This window comes from Eretmochelys imbricata, chromosome 8 (genome assembly GCF_965152235.1).
Source record: "Eretmochelys imbricata isolate rEreImb1 chromosome 8, rEreImb1.hap1, whole genome shotgun sequence".
Taxonomy (NCBI): domain Eukaryota; kingdom Metazoa; phylum Chordata; order Testudines; family Cheloniidae; genus Eretmochelys; species Eretmochelys imbricata.
In genome coordinates, this window is record NC_135579.1 from 28888346 (window position 1) to 28904514 (window position 16169).

The 16169-nt window shown below is 40.2% G+C and overlaps 1 protein-coding gene across 13 annotated transcripts in view; it reads left to right on the forward strand.

The window, feature by feature from the left end:
* TENM2 (teneurin transmembrane protein 2) overlaps positions 1–16169 on the forward strand; it is an 806981-nt gene that overhangs the window by 652160 nt on the left and 138652 nt on the right. For all 13 annotated transcript variants that reach the window (XM_077823698.1, XM_077823694.1, XM_077823697.1 and 10 more), the window contains 2 exons: positions 2429–2624; positions 9307–9408. In XM_077823698.1, coding sequence (XP_077679824.1) covers positions 2429–2624; positions 9307–9408 — 298 coding nt within the window. The remainder of the gene's footprint in view (positions 1–2428; positions 2625–9306; positions 9409–16169) is intronic.

The following is a 16169-nucleotide window of genomic DNA, read 5'->3' on the forward strand; positions in this document are numbered from 1 at the left end:
ACTGATTTAGTGGTCTGATTTACAAACAGGTTTGACACCATTTATGCTCTGAAAGTTACTGACATGTCCGAATTGTCTAAATCCCTGCTATTTATTGGCTTATCCCTAAACCCACTGATTTAGCTGAATTGTTTTTCCTAGCCATGTGCCATGTAAAATAGGTTTGGGTGGAGAGCAGTCAGATATTTAGTTTAGTCACTTCTTGCTATTACATCTTCCCATCCACCACCCAAAATGCATTTCAGAGAGGAAAGATGGCCCAGTGGGCTATAACTCTAGGAGACTGGGGTTCAAGTCCCTGCTATATCACTGAATTTCTTAGGCAAGTCACTTAATCTATTTGTGTCTCATGTTCCTATCTATGCAATGGAGATAATAGCACTGTCATACCTAACAGGGGAGTTCTGAGGATAAATACAGTAAATACTGTGAAGTGCTCAGATATTTTGGTGTTGGGGATACCTTTAGACACAGAAGTTGTCAGACACTACTACCCCTAACTTGAATGCACCTGAAAACAGGCAGGTACATATCATGACACTACTAATAGTCCCATAGTCCTGAAGACTTAAATATCTCTCTCTCTTACAGAAAGGAATATATTATTATTAATAATAATATTTTATTATTGATATTTCTTATTATTAATGTTTATTTAATTATTATATTTTAATTTATTTTCAGTAACTCGGTATTAATTAATGGAATTCAGCCTGCAGTGCACAAAGTCCTCTTTAGGTGAAGTGGCATGTTTAGAGTTCAGGACGATAGTTGTTTTTAAACAAAAGCAGAGTGTTTCTTTTCTTTGAGCTATCACCAGCCTGGGCGGTATGTGTTCGTGATAACAGAGGGAAATGCAATAAGACTCCTGGCAAGCAAGCACGTACTATTACTGTATTTTATTGAACACATACATCTTGCTTTAGACACATCTATCTATCTCGATCTAGTGCTAGATAGATAAATGTGTCTAAAACAAGACCTGTTTTCATAGGGGACTTGTTATATAGCTATAAAAACATTAGATATATTGGTTTTGGTGTATTTCTTAGGGACTTCCTCATATAGAGGCTGTGGAGACTAGTGGGTTGAGCGTTGCGTCAGCCTGGGAGTTCTAGAATCACAGAAGTTAAAGGTAGAAAAAGTTTATGAGGTCATCTAGTCCACCTGCCTTCCTAGGCAGTATTCCATGTTGGAGATTTAACTAATATTTCTTCCAATCTTGTTTTAAATATACCAAGCAATGGAGTTTCCCTTGGGAGATTATTACCCAGCCTAATAGATCTCACTGTTGAGAAGATTTTCCTGACACTCTTGTTAAATTTTCCCTTTCTTGATTTCATCTGAATACTAGTAGCACCCCTCCTCTGTGCTAAATAATTCCTTACTTTGCTCAGTGCTTTCACCTTCTGGATTATTAACATGAACATATCCCACCTCTACTGGAATTTATCCAAGCTTGACATCCTCGGTCTTTCCTCATAAGTCAATTCCTTATTTCTGTTGTTCCTTTCTGAACTCCTCCAGTTTGTCAGTAACTTTTGAGCAATGAGGTGCCCAAAACTGAACACAGTTGCAATGGAGCCAACCAGTACTTCCTTGCTCTTTGCAGTGATGCTTCTACAATAAGCTTCAGTCAGGTACAAAGTGGGGTACCTTATATTAGGCACAAACAATGAGTTTATTCCATATTCACAATGAGGAGACTTTCATTCATTAGTACTTCAGGTGGCATGTCTGAGATTTCTGTGTACTGTGCCAGCAGGAGACTGCTGTAGGTAATTGCTGTGGAATGGGTGAGTTTCTTTCAAAATGAGATTTCCTGATTTGAGAATTTATAGAAGAACCTAAGACTTGCTATGAAGGATCCCAACATTAATCCAGCACATCCTGAATCTTGCCTCCAACAGTGGCCAATAACTATTGCTTCAGCCAGTAAAAAATCGCCATAATGTGCTTGGCCAGCTGAACAGTGCAGTACATAGGGGAGAGTTGGTTCCTGACCTCTTTGAATAATATTCTTACACCCTTTAGCATATGATCTTATTAAAGTTTGCATGTCTGCTGTACATGTTGTCATTGGTCTAAAATCCATTCAGTATTTTTTTTAGATGAGAATAGACAATGTGAATAATTAGCAACTTTCTTCAAAAGCTCAGACTGTGGAGGACTTTTACTCAAACACTTGAAAACATTTTTGCAGGATGCCGACACTTAATTCTGTCTGTATCACATTATCAAAAAGGATAAGAGAATTGCTACCAGGCCCATAATGAATAAGGAAAGGCTAGCTTCAAATTGCCACACTCTCCAAATAAGGGTTGAAGGAAAGGGCATTTGGAGGAAGAAAGGGCAAGATATTCTGCCAGATTTTTATCTGTAGCATCACTCTAAATTCAGGTCTCTCTGTTTCTGTTTTACCACGCAGTATGATTTCATGGAGCGTTTGGATGGGAAAGAGAAATGGAGTGTGGTGGAGTCCCCCCGGGAACGTCGAAGTATCCAGACCCTGGTTCAGAATGAAGCTGTGTTTGTTCAATACTTGGATGTGGGTTTGTGGCACCTGGCATTTTACAATGATGGCAAGGACAAAGAAGTGGTCTCTTTCAATACAGTTATCTTAGGTATGTATGCCTGCATGCTGAGGATTTTTCCCTCTCTTTGCTTATCTTTATAAAGTGTGGAAGCCTTCTATCAGCTCTCTCTTTTTGCGCATATTTTGCTTTAATCCAGTAATATTTGATGTATGTTGAGTGTAGGTAGGAAAAGAGGGAAGTCTTTCTAGGGGTGAGTTGTGGATGCTTTCGTGTTGCTTATATTGAAGGCCGAAATCTGTGATCCTGTTAATATTTAGCTGTCTTTGAACAAGAAAATGAATGAACCTAGAGGCTTTACAATGGCCATAATATCTTATAACTACAGATATTAATAATAGTGGTGTATGGCTGTTCGTGCAAAGCTGCATTCTAATTGGCTGTTTGGAGATTTTAAGTGTTGTCACACCCAACTGTCAGCAGTTCATAGCTGAGGCTTCATCATTGAAACACTCTCCAAAACTTTACATGGGACTTAGGTGGTGTCACGGTTACAAGATAAGCTGTGCTTTAAATGCCTGTTAGTCCCCCTTGAAGACACCCCCACAGGTGATGGTTTTACTACCTTCCCCCCTCTCTGGGTGCAACCATACCACCTTTTGACGGGATTAGTGGGCTTCACCCTCTGTTTACCAACCACGCTAACCTGACAGACCCAACTAGGTTTGGCACCAAAAAGCCCTTTTCCTGTCAGGGCTGTGACAAGTGAAATGATTAAAGTAATTGAAAAACAGCTACTAAAAAATGTTGCACCCAAAGTTATATAACACATAGAGCAAAGGGTAAAGCCAGTAAAGGCCTATACAAAATTTGGGCAAACTTTTTGGCCCAAGGGCCACATTGGGGTTGCAAAACTATGTGGAGGGCCAGGTAGGGAAGGCTGTGCCTCCCCAAACTGCCTGGTCCCCACCCCCTCCCAATTCCCCTCCCCGACCCATCTAATCCCCCCTGCTCCTTGTACCCTGACCGCCCCCTCCTGGGACCCCTGCCCCTCCGGGACCCCACCCCCTATCCAACCCGGCCTTCTCCAAGTCCCCTGACTGTCCCGACCCCTGTCCACAGGCCCCCTGGGACTCCTACCCGCCTATCCAACTGCCTCCCGCTCCCTGACTGCCCCCCACCCCAAACCGTCGACCCATCCAACCCCCCCTGCTCCCTGTCCCCTGACTGCCCTGACCCTTATCCACACCCACACCCCTAAGAGGCCCCCCAGGACTCCCATGCCTATCCAGTCCCCCCCCCCCGTTCCCTATGGATAGTAATTCCATGCTCTAATGAGAATATAACAGGACAGATGTATTATCGACCACCTGACCAGGACAGTGATAGTGATGATAAAATGCTAAGGGAGATTAGAGAGGCTATCAAAATAAAAAACTCAATAATAGTGAGGGATTTCAGTTATCCCCACATTGACTGGGTACATGTCACCTCAGGACAAAATGCAGAGACAAAATTTCTCAATACTTTAAATGACTGCTTCCTGGAGCAGCTGGTACAGGAACCCACAACGGGAGAGGCAACTCGCAGTCTAGTCCTGAGTGGAGTGCAGGATCTGGTCCAAGAGGTAACTATAACAGGACCGCTTGGAAATAGTGACCATAATATAATAACATTTCACATTCCTGTGGTGGGAAGAACACCTCAACAGCCCAGCACTGTGGCATTTAATTTCAGAAAAGGGAACTATGCAAAAATGAGGAGGTTAGTTAAACAGATATTAAAAGGTACAGTGACTAGAATGAAGTCACTGCAAGCTGCATGGAGACTTTTTTCAAAGACAAACCATAATAGAGGCTCAACTTAAATGTATACCCCAAATTAAAAAACACAGTAAAAGAACTGAAAAAGAGCCACTGTGGCATAACAACTATGTAAAAGAAGCAGTGAGAGATAAAAAAGCATCTTTTAAAAAGTGGAAGTCAGATCCTAGTCAGGTAAATAGAAAGGAGCATAAACACTGCCAAATTAAATGTAAAAATGTAATAAGAAAAGCCAAAAAGGAGTTTGAAGAACAGCTAGCCAAAAACTCAGAAGGTAATAACAAAATGGTTTTTAAGTACTTCAGAAGCAGGAAGCCTGCTAAACAACCACTGGGGCCCCTGGACGATCGAGATACAAAAGGAGCACTTAAAGACGATAAAGTCATCACAGAGAAACTAAATGAAGTCTTTGCTTCAGTCTTCACAGCTGAGGATGTTAGAGAGATTCCCAAACCTGAGCCATCTTTTGTAAGTGACAAATCTGAGGAATTGTCACAGATTGAAGTGTCACTAGAGGAGGTTTTGGAATTAATTGAGAAATTTAACAGTAACAAGTCACTGGGACCAGATGGCATTCACCCAAGAGTTCTGAAAGAACTCAAATGTGAAATTGCGGAACTATTAACTATGGTTTGTAATCTGTCCTTTAAATCAGCTACTGTACCCTATGACTGGAAGATAGCTAATGTAACACCAATGTTTAAGAAGGGCTCTAGAGGTGATCCTGGCAATTACAGACTGGTAAGTCTAATGTCAGTACCGGGCAAATTAGTTGAAACAATAGTAAAGAATAAAATTGTCAGACACATAGAAGAACATAAATTGTTGCGCAAAAGTCAACATAGTTTCTGTAAAGGGAGATCGTGTCTTACTAATCTATTAGAGTTCTTTGAGGGGGTTAACAAACATGTGGACAAGGGGGATCCAGATGCCATAGTGTACTTAGATTTCCAGAAAGCCTTTGTCGAGGTTCCTCACCAAAGGCTCTTACGTAAATTAAGTTGTCATGGGATAAGAGGGAAGATCCTTTCATGGATTGAAAACTGGTTAAAGGACAGGGAACAAAGGGTAGGAATAAATGGTAAATTTTCAGAATGGAGAGGGGTAACTAGTGGTGTTCCCCAAGGGTCAATCATATTCAACTTACTCATAAATGACCTGGAGAAAGGGGTAAACAGTGAGGTGGCAAAGTTTGCAGATGATACTAAACTGCTCAAGATAGTTAAGACCAAAGTATACTGTGAAGAACTTCAAAAATATCTCACAAAACTAAGTGATTGGGCAACAAATGAAATTTAATGTGGATAAATGTAAAGTAATGCACATTGGAAAAAATAACCCCAACTATACATACAATATGATGAGGGCTAATTTAGCTACAACTAATTAGGAGAAAGATCTTGGAATCATCGTGAATAGTTCTCTGAAGACGTCCACGCAGTTTGCAGCGGCAGTCAAAAAAGCAAATGGGATGTTAGGAATCATTAAAAAAGGGACAGAGAATAAGACAGAGAATATCTTATTGCCCTTATATAAAATCATGGTACGCCCACATCTTGAATACTGCGTACAGATGTGGTCCGCTCATCTCAAAAAAGATATACTGGCATTAGAAAATGGCCAGAAAAGGGCAACTAAAATGATTAGGGGGTTGGAACGGGTCCCATATGAGGAGAGATTTCAGCTTGGAAAAGAGGAGACTAAGGTGGGATATGATAGAGATACATAAAATCATGAGTGGTGTGGAGAAAGTCAATAAGGAAAAGTTATTTACTTGTTCCCATAATATAAGAACTAGGGCTACCAAATGAAATTAATGGGTAGCAGGTTTAAAACAAATAAAAGGAAGTTCTTCTTCATTCAGTGCACAGTCAACCTGTGGAACTCCTTGCTTGAGGAGGTTGTGAAGGCTAGGACTATAACAGGGTTTAAAAGAGAAATGGATAAATTCATGGAGGTTAAATCCATTAATGGCTATTTGCCAGAATGAGTAAGGAATGGTGTCCCTAACCTCTGTTTTCAGAGGGTGGAGATGGATGGCAGGAGAGAGATCACTTGATTATTACCTGTTAGGTTCACTCCCTCTGGGGTACCTGGCATTGGCCACTGTCGGTAGACAGGATACTGGGCTGGATGGACCTTTGGTCTGATCCAGTATGGCCATTCTTACGTTTTTATGTTCCCTGACCACCCCGTCCAGAATCTCCGCCCCATCCAACCTCCCACTGCTCCCTGTCCCTGACTGCCCCCCAGGACCCTCTGCCCCTTATCCAACCGCCTGCCCCCGCTCCCCAACCCCTTACCATGCCGGAGCCAGCCACACCGCCGTGCTGCCCGGCAAGAGCAGCAGGTCAGAGTGCTGGCGATGCAGTGAGCTGACGCTGTGGGGGATAGAGGAACAGCAGGGGAGGGGCCGGGGGCTAGCTTCCCTGGCCGGGAGCTCAGGGGCCAGACAGGATGTGGCCCGCAGGCCATAGTTTGCCCACCTCTGGCCTGTACGCATATCACCCTTAATCTAAACCTTAACCTTTCCTTGCAAATTTTGGTAAATTCCATTCAGCCTGGTTACTTCCATCTCTGGGGAGGGGGAAAGAGCCTGCTTGCTGCAATTTCTATGTCCTCAGTGTGTGTCTGTCAGAGACTCCCCTCATGGCCATTGCTGAAAGCCCACTTATCCACCTTCCTGCCTAGCCTAGCATCTTCCAGATGTTCATAACCTCTTTACTCATAGGACTAGGCCTACACAAAGAAAACTGATTGGAGCCAGGCATGGACATTCCCCTATTAATAGCTTCCCCCATTGTTTCCTTAAAGAGCCTTATCTTTGTCATTGTTTCATTTCTGTTTGTGTCACCCATAATAGCCTCCTTTGATTTAACTCCTCAAAGTCCAGCAAGGTTATATCAATCAATATATGATATTTATAAAAAATAATACTCATAACTCCCTCTTTCTGCCTACTGATCACTAACACCCCAAAAGAAAGAGGAGTTGAAAGTATGTTGGCCAACTATCCTCTCACCACCCCCACCCCATATATCTGAGAGTGAACCGTCCCCTAAAGACATGAGGATGGAAGGCAGAGGGCCACTACCCTTTGCCCTGAGAATAAAATTATGATGAAAGCTTGATGCTTTATGAAGAGGTACACTCAAGGGCAGAGGGGATTCCGTCTTAGTCAGGCAACTGAAAACCAAAACCAGGCCAAAGTCCCAAGTCTTTATCAAAAGATGTGTTGAAGTTTGTTGAAGTGCTAGGGGAACCTTGCTGAGTATCACTGTCACAGCAACAACTGAAACCACAAGTGAGTTTCCCCTATTTAGTGAAAGATTTTCATAGCCTACGAGTTGCTCATTTCCTCTCTGCTGATTAAGGAATTAAGAAGCAGTGTTGCTGGCCTTTGTGAGTAGTCCAATTTGTGAGTCTCATGTAGGTCCTATTCAGCTAGGAGGAAGGGGATCACAATCCACAACCTCAAGGGAAACATTATAAAATGGTGAAAAATAGGGAAGACATTTTCATTGCTTGAAGGATCAATGCTAAAAAGACAGATGCACTGTGGGCCTGATCCTCCTCTCAGGTATCATCCTGGTATAATACACTGAAAACACTGGTATAATCCACCAAATTTACTCAAGTGAGTCCTGATTAACACTGGTGTGAAAGGATAGTCCAGCCTTGAATCTTTAGTCTTAGCAGCAGTTATTTCTGGTAAGCTGCAATGTGAGATATGAATAATGATTTTCCCTTCATAATCCACAAATGATTTTATAAGTGTCTGTGTGTTTGCACATGCATGCACGCACCCACAAACAGACAGATAGTCCACGCATATATCGAGAGAGTTTTCTGCAACTCCAAATGGCATGTGAACTTTCTTGTACAGGTCCCTTACTGGTTTGGTATACTCCCCTGACCCATCTTGCAAACACTACTCCTTGAGATGTGATAAAGTGCTTGTCTTAATGTTGCCAGGTCTGGACTACATCTTAGAAGAGAGTCAAAGGTAATAGGTCTAATAGTCATGTAGATATCTTGATAGAGCAATGATATTAATGGGACTGAAATGCAGAGAAAAGTACAGTATTTTATCCAGTTCAGAGGTTCTTCCACATATATCTATTATCAGAACTTTCACTAACAAGAGGCACTCAGAGAACTGAAAACCTCTTTGATATGAAACATGAGAGAGAATGTCAGGCAAGATGTCAGCCACAGACCACACTAAATATATGGACACAGGGAAAGTACTTTCATGCGCTGTGTAGCAAAAGAAACAAATCTTTCCATAGTCAGGTGTCCTCTTCAGAAGACAACAAAATGGCATTTTTTTTAAGAGTCACACATTTTGGCTTTTATTTTCACCACTACCAAGAATACTATCCAATGGCCTAGCTGATGGTTATTGGTTGAGTTTTCTTTCACTTTTTGATCTATTCAATGTATCTGAATTCTTTACTGTGCTTCAGATTTGTTTTCTATTCAGAATCCTGAAGTGTGACATTAGCCTACAAAGGAAATGTACATTCACAGAGTCATGTGAATTCTGACGCCCAAAGAGTCAATATAGGTGTGACCTTGAGCAGGTTACTAGATCTCCCAGTATCTCAATTTCCCTATCTGTGAAATGAGGTTGATACTTACCGAAGTCAGATGAAAACATTATAACTTCACGTACAATGATAGCACATAGAAACCAAAAAGATTTAGCAGATCAAGACTTTTAGAATGACATCTCACTAGGCATTCACACAACATATCATAATTATATGACAGTGGCGCATATGGGGGTGCCTTGGTGTCACAGTAAATATTTAGCATTTTTTAAAAAGTGACCTGTCATTATCAAGTTGAATGCAAAACTTGCACTGGATATACATACAACACTAGCTTTCTTTCTGCAGCCAAGAACAGGAACAACTAATGTGTCTCTGATGTCTGTCTTTCAGATTCAGTGCAGGATTGTCCACGTAATTGTCATGGGAATGGCGAGTGTGTATCTGGAGTCTGTCACTGTTTTCCAGGATTCCATGGTGCTGATTGTGCTAAAGGTACCATTTACCCTATGTTAATTATTATTCTACAATTTGTGTTAGGCTTTGACATAGGAGTGGATCTCCAGAACAGGTTAGTTACATGGATTCTATTGAGATCCAAGAAGTAGATTTTATATATCTATAAAGGTGTGTGTGTGTATATATATATATATATATACACACATACGCACACACAAACACACACACACCCTTTTATCTTCAATCTGATGGAGTTAAAGCAGTTGGTCAAGTGAAAATAATGCTGCATTGCTGATGAGCTTGGATAAGCGTAGTTAGTTTCTGTGCCAAGATACGTAGGAAAGAAGAATTTAATAAAAGGAAATAGCTTCATTTCCAGTAAAATCAGCTGAATTACCATGAGTGCTTTCTGATAATCATTAATTTACCTGTAATAGACAACTGATGATCTTCTTTATTTGTACATTTTATATATTCTTTCTAGGCTAAGCATGTTTCTAATTCATAAAGGGTTTTTTTTAATCTTGTAATCTTTTTAAACTGTAATACTTACAGGACTTTCAGAGAATGAGAATGAGAGATTTATATTCAGGGAAGTATAAAAATATAAAAGGGAAGTATAAAAATAACCCTACCCTTGACACTTATTTCAGTGAATTAACACTATGAGATCCAGTGTCACAATTTCCAAAGCTAACCACAAGTGTAAAGCACATCCATGTGTGGATGATATTGGGGTGTTGTGTAATAAATGCTTCTAGCCAAGTTGGGTTAGGTATTTTTGAGGGGTAGTGTTTCTGATGAACATATTAAACTACAAAAAATAAAGTTCAAATCATGTTCAGGGTCTCACAGACACACAAAAGCCAGAAAACTGAGAGTCAAGGAAGATACTCTTGGCTTAGCCTAGCTACTGCAATAGAGCAATATTATATATAATCAACTGCTCTGCGGAGATCCCTTTAATTCATGGGCATGGTGGTGTAATTTTAAAACAGGCTTCACTCTCAATTTCCTGGTTCGTGTGGGATTATGTCACACTTTCAGTACTCGCAAAAAGAAAAGGAGTACTTGTGGCACCTTAGAGACTAACAAATTTATTTGAGCATCCAATGAAGTGAGCTGTAGCTCAAGGAAGCTTATACTCAAATAAATTTGTTAGTCTCTAAGGTGCCACAAGTACTCCTTTTCTTTTTGCAAATACAGACTAACACGGCTGCTACTCTGAAAACTTTCAGTACTGTGTGTTTGGGATTGTTTTCTTTGGAGTGAGGGTTCATTAATGTTCAAAGGGGGAAATATGCATTTTGGATACTATTTCAGATTCAGTGGTGACCCTTAAAAATATCCCCATTTTGCCTTAAATAAATTAATAAGTATACTTCAGTACTAGCCTTGTCACTTATACATACTGTAGGGAATACCAAGGCGACATTATTATCTGAGACATTAAGATAACTGGCAAGTTTTACAAAGGAGACCGCTGTATATATTCAAAGCATATGGTGTTACTGTGTGTGCTGTAAATGCATATTGACACTGATGCACATTTATTTGTTGTTGTTTTGTGAAAAAGTGTGTGTAGTAACTTCATGCTTGACTGCCACTCTAGACACCACAATCTTGGCCACTAAACATTTTATGTGCCTTCTGCATTATTCAGCAATAATTCTATATGTACTAAGCCACTTTTGGTGTAGGGGTATTACAAAATCTGTTTTAATACTGTACTTCAGATTTATGGCAGAAAACACTGTTCAGGCTCCATCAGACTAACCGTCATATTCTAGGACATTTGTCAAACAGTTATATCTCAATAAGTCTACTAGCACCACTCAATCAACACATAAGGCCTCTCCCAATCTTTCTTGCTCGTGTCTTCCATGTGTTGTGTCTTTCCTCTTTCAAAAGCACAAGTATAGTAGTAAGCTCCATGAATTCTGGGAAGCTCTTAATTTCTTTCCCATTTATTAATGTTTGTAGTTAAACACCATGGACTATGTTTTTAGGTGCCTGTAAAAGAGCAAAATGTGTATGCATGCAAACTTCACATGTACACGTGCAGATAGATTCACATACAGTTACTGGTCTGGAACAGACCAACAACTGTAGGGCTGTGCACATGTGTGCATGATGAATATCTCACCCACTGAATATGCCTTTTAATATCTCCATTCATTTTGTGTGGATTTTTCTTTCTACTTCAGTGGATACTGTATGTGAGAGCCATTTGAGAGGGCAGAATTTCAAATTAGGATTCTATGTATAGCTAAGCTTAAAATAATAACATGATATACTGAAGTATATCAGTTTTAATGAAGGTAGCCTTTAGCTATTAGTTCAGTTTGTAGATAATATATTTTCAAGCTGATTTTAATTTCTGAATTCCCAAACACCATACAATTCACTTTCTCCAGTTGTCCATAGAAATCTCTAGAGTATTGGCCAATGTAGCTGAAGTATGAATTAGGGGATTCCTTGAACAGCTGTTAGAGCTTGATTCATGCAAAAATACAGCAGTGTAACAGCTTCGTATAGGGTGAAACTCATCTCTGTTACAGAGGGTCAATGCAAAGCCCTTCGCAACATCTAACCCCACTTAAGGGGTTTGCAAGCGGAGGGAGTGCCTGTGCACCCTGTATGTGCCATGGGAAGGGTCATCACGCCATCCCATAGTTTGTGGTGGAAGGCCACAGTGGGATGGGCTTGGGGAGGGACCACAGATCCTACATTGTGTGTATCCAGTGTCCCCAGTACTACATGTGGCTGCCACTCAAGAACTGCAGCTACTCGCACAAGCCATCGGCTGGAATATTAGCCTAGCCCTGGATTTGAGTGAAAGGTGGCTTCTACCTCCCCAGTACTCAGGCTTCATGTGAGTGGATTGGATTTCACCCAGAGTGGAGAAAGCTAATACCATTACGGATCCAATCCTGACATTTATACTCAATCCTCACTCAGGCAAAATTCCCTTTAAAATCAATGGGAGTTTAACCTGACTAAGGCCTTCATTTACCACATGAACATTTCTCGTTTTACATTTTAATCTCAAGTGATTGAAGCATCACAGAAATGTAAAAGTTTTTAACTCACAGGATAATTCAGTGCGTGTGTGTCTGTCTTCAAAATATGTGTTTGCTTTAAACCTGTGCAGAAGTGGCCATAAACTGAACTGTATTGCTGGTAACTTCATAAGTGGTAATATGTCCTTAAGTATTAGCCATAAAAGTGCCCAATGACAGAGAGACAAAATAGTGTCAAGGAGGAATTCGGAGAATATGCACTTTGTAGAGACATGATTATGTTAGTTTGACACTGTGTTACATTTATTTTGTGTGTTCAGTTGTTTTTTGTCATACTTTCCATGATGCCGCTTGGGAGGTATTAAATGCATCTTCTTCCTCACCTTGACAGACTCTAATGCTTTTTCCTGTTCCTGTTCTAACACTGATTTAGGTGCTTTCAATTGGCCAATGTCCCTTGCTAAGTCAATAAGCAGGTATGATTCCTACTGCGCTGCTTTTTGAGATTTGCAGTACAGTATTTGTTTCTGAAAAAAACAACTGATCTAGCATCTTCGGAGTGTATCAAACTTACTATAATTTGTTTTACTCTTATAATGTTTTGAAGGGCATGCAAATTCTCTCCCCTCAGGAAAAAAAAAGTTTATCCAAAGCCATCATCATACTGTTTTGCAAATGTGCTGGTATTCATACCTCTTTGAATAGTACCTTCTAAGGTGAACTTAGGCTTGCATTATGAAATTGTTTAGCTAAACTCAAAAGGTAAAATTCTGTCCAGACTTATACCAAATGCAACATCACACAGGGTTCAGATACCGTAATGATGAGCATGGTATAAACATCTACATAAATGAAAGGATGCAAAATTTGCTCTGAACTGTTTGAGAGCTGATGACTGGCATTCTTGATTTGTGAAGAAAAGTTAATAGTCAACTAGTGATAGCTCCTGATGGTGGCCATTAAGCTGGCATTTAGCAGATAAATTTCATTAATTATGCAATATAATAACCAATTTGTTTGGATTAATCTCTTGATCTAAAATGCTTTTTTTTTTTAAACCAGCAATGTGTAGCATGTTCCATCAGTTGCTTCTCCTGTCTGGCTGTAATAGATCTCAGTTATTTATTCTCAGCTTTTTCCTGTTCTTCCTGTTTGGCTTTTTCATTATTTTATTTTCATTCTGTTTGTTTTTGGCTCGCTGGCAAAAGATGGTGCCATTTTAATAAGTATAAATACAAAGGTAGATTTTTTCTAAATTATTTTTTTCTAAATTATTTTGAGCTCTTCCTTTTTAATGTTTAAAATAATTATTAAGCACATACAAAATTGTGGCATATTTCTTTATTTTGAAGGCATTTGGCATTTCTAATGGTTGCCTTTAATAAGATGGAAGCGCTTATCATTATCACTCCTTCTATATTGCATGTGTGCTTTTGACCTGCTGTATAAACACTTAACAGGTTAGATACTAAATTATTGGGTAAATAAGTAGCTACTAACTACTGAAAATGACAGCTCCTCCTTCTCGTGGTTGTCATTGAAGAAAAACAATGGTAATATTACAAAACATAAACTGTTTTAATCAGAGGCTGGTGAAACTCTTTCGGCACTCTCTGAACCTGGGGTTATTCAGAGACTTGTAGGCAGAGCAGGGATTTTCCTTTGTGCAAATATCAAGTCCCATGCCAACAATTAGGTTGGCTGGCCTTGCCTTCCTAATCTAACACCCCGAATGGTCCCATTGAAAATGGGTATGGGAGGGATTGCAGTGTGAAGTACTTGAAGGTGAAAGGGCATCTTGCTGATTTATTGATCACTCAGTTCATTTCTGCACTATACATCAGATGGGGGGCCATCTCTTTTATCTATGGTGAGTGAGTGATCTTCTGCCTGTGCTAATGAGTAGCCCTTCGTAACATTTCCTTTGTGTAGGATTAATGGAAATGATCTTGTCTTCTTAATTTGGTCTGAAATTATAGGAGGTGAATATAGAACAGGTGCACCAAAGACCCTAGCACATTCAGTGAATAGTGTGTGACAGAATAGCCTTGGCCTCTTGCCTGTCTGGCTGATGGTCCTTTACTCTGTTCTCAGTCAATGAGGGAGAAATGTTCAGTCCATGTTTAATGCTACCCCATTCACTGCTTGTGGTGTATTATTCAACTGAATCACTTCAGTTTGGCACATCAACAAAACAGAAGTCCAAGAGGAAAACAAGGATGCCCAACGGTGAAATGCAGTTTGTGGGATCAACAGAGCTAGAACAGGAAAGAGGCCAGAGGGTAAGGAGAACAGGAAGGATGGTGGAAGGAGACAGAAGTGACAAGAGGGGAGAGGGAGGAAAGGAGAAAGGGTAGCCGAAAAAAAACCTTACTGCCAAATATGTTCCATGAGCTCACAGCTCAAGAAGTGTTTCAGCATATGGAATATATTTATCAAATAGGTACTATTTCTTTTTAAAATGCTGTATTCATGATGATACATACCCCACAACCATGGTATTGGGCTGACCACATTCAGTGTATTCAGCTTCCTTCCTACCATCTCTTCTTATGTCTGTCTTTGGGTATTTCTTTCTGTATCCACTGCAATAGAAGCTGCAAAGTGTCTTTCATTCCTTGCTTTTTGGTCTCACTGTGAACTTATGCAGCCTCCAAATTCTTACCAAGATAAGACTGGTTACCTTTTGTTATGTGCCTGTTCTGAAGTTTTAGCCTATGTGAATCAGCAATTAGTGATGAGTGCATTATAAATTTCCAAATCTTCATCATGCTAATCACATATTTTTTCAGCTGATTTTCTGCATTCCTGGCAGGTGAGCAATATCATTGGTTGTCATGCAAAGATCTCCAGGTTCAAAGCTAGCATGGTGTTTTTAGTGTGAGTTTTCACTTTTACCGTGAGTTTCTTCCCAGTTTCACATGAGTGCTGCCTGCCCTTAAAAAATTACATCATTTGCATCATTAAAATGTATTTTGCTCCATTAAACATGTCAGATATAACTGCAGAACAAATCAATTGACTTGCAGCCCAGCTTGATAGTTATGGATGGTCATTGGCATCTGTCAGCTGTTCCATAGGCTTTGTGAAATGAGTTTGTGGCCTTAAGCCAGTTCCTAGTGGACAGGTGTCCCCACCATAAAATCCAGCACCATGATTGGCAATCTAAACCGATGCCAAGAACTAAACTCATTCTTAGCGGTGCTCACTCCAAAACCAGGCTAAGGCACGCCGCCAGTCAATAGTAGAGCAAGGAATAGAACCCAGGAGTTCTGACTTTTAGTCCTAAAATCTCACCCCACCACACATGGATTTTACTGAATATTAAAGGTTAAAACATGGGACTGGAAAGTCAGGACTTCTGAGTTCTATCTATAGCTCTACTATTGACTCCCTGTGTGACTTAAGGAAAGTCATTCAACACTCTGCACTTCAGTTTACTGTCCTTCAAGAACATGTAGCTACCTCTGCAATACCTGACAGGGCCATTGTGGACATTTATTAATGTATGTAAGGCTTGTCGCATATGGGGAAAGTATGATTGTGACACAGGTGCACAGATTATGCTGTTGCCCATGCAAAAAAGACCTTTAAGAAGCCTCCCATCCCTGCACTGCTATAAGTGGTATTTTTGGAAAGAGATGATTACCAGCTTCCAGCTTCTAGCCTTGTGAACATCTGAGATAACAGTCTTTAAAGTGACTACAATTTTGGTATACAAAAACCATTTTAGGTCATCATTTTTAGAGGTTTCTATGACCTTCCTTGAATGCT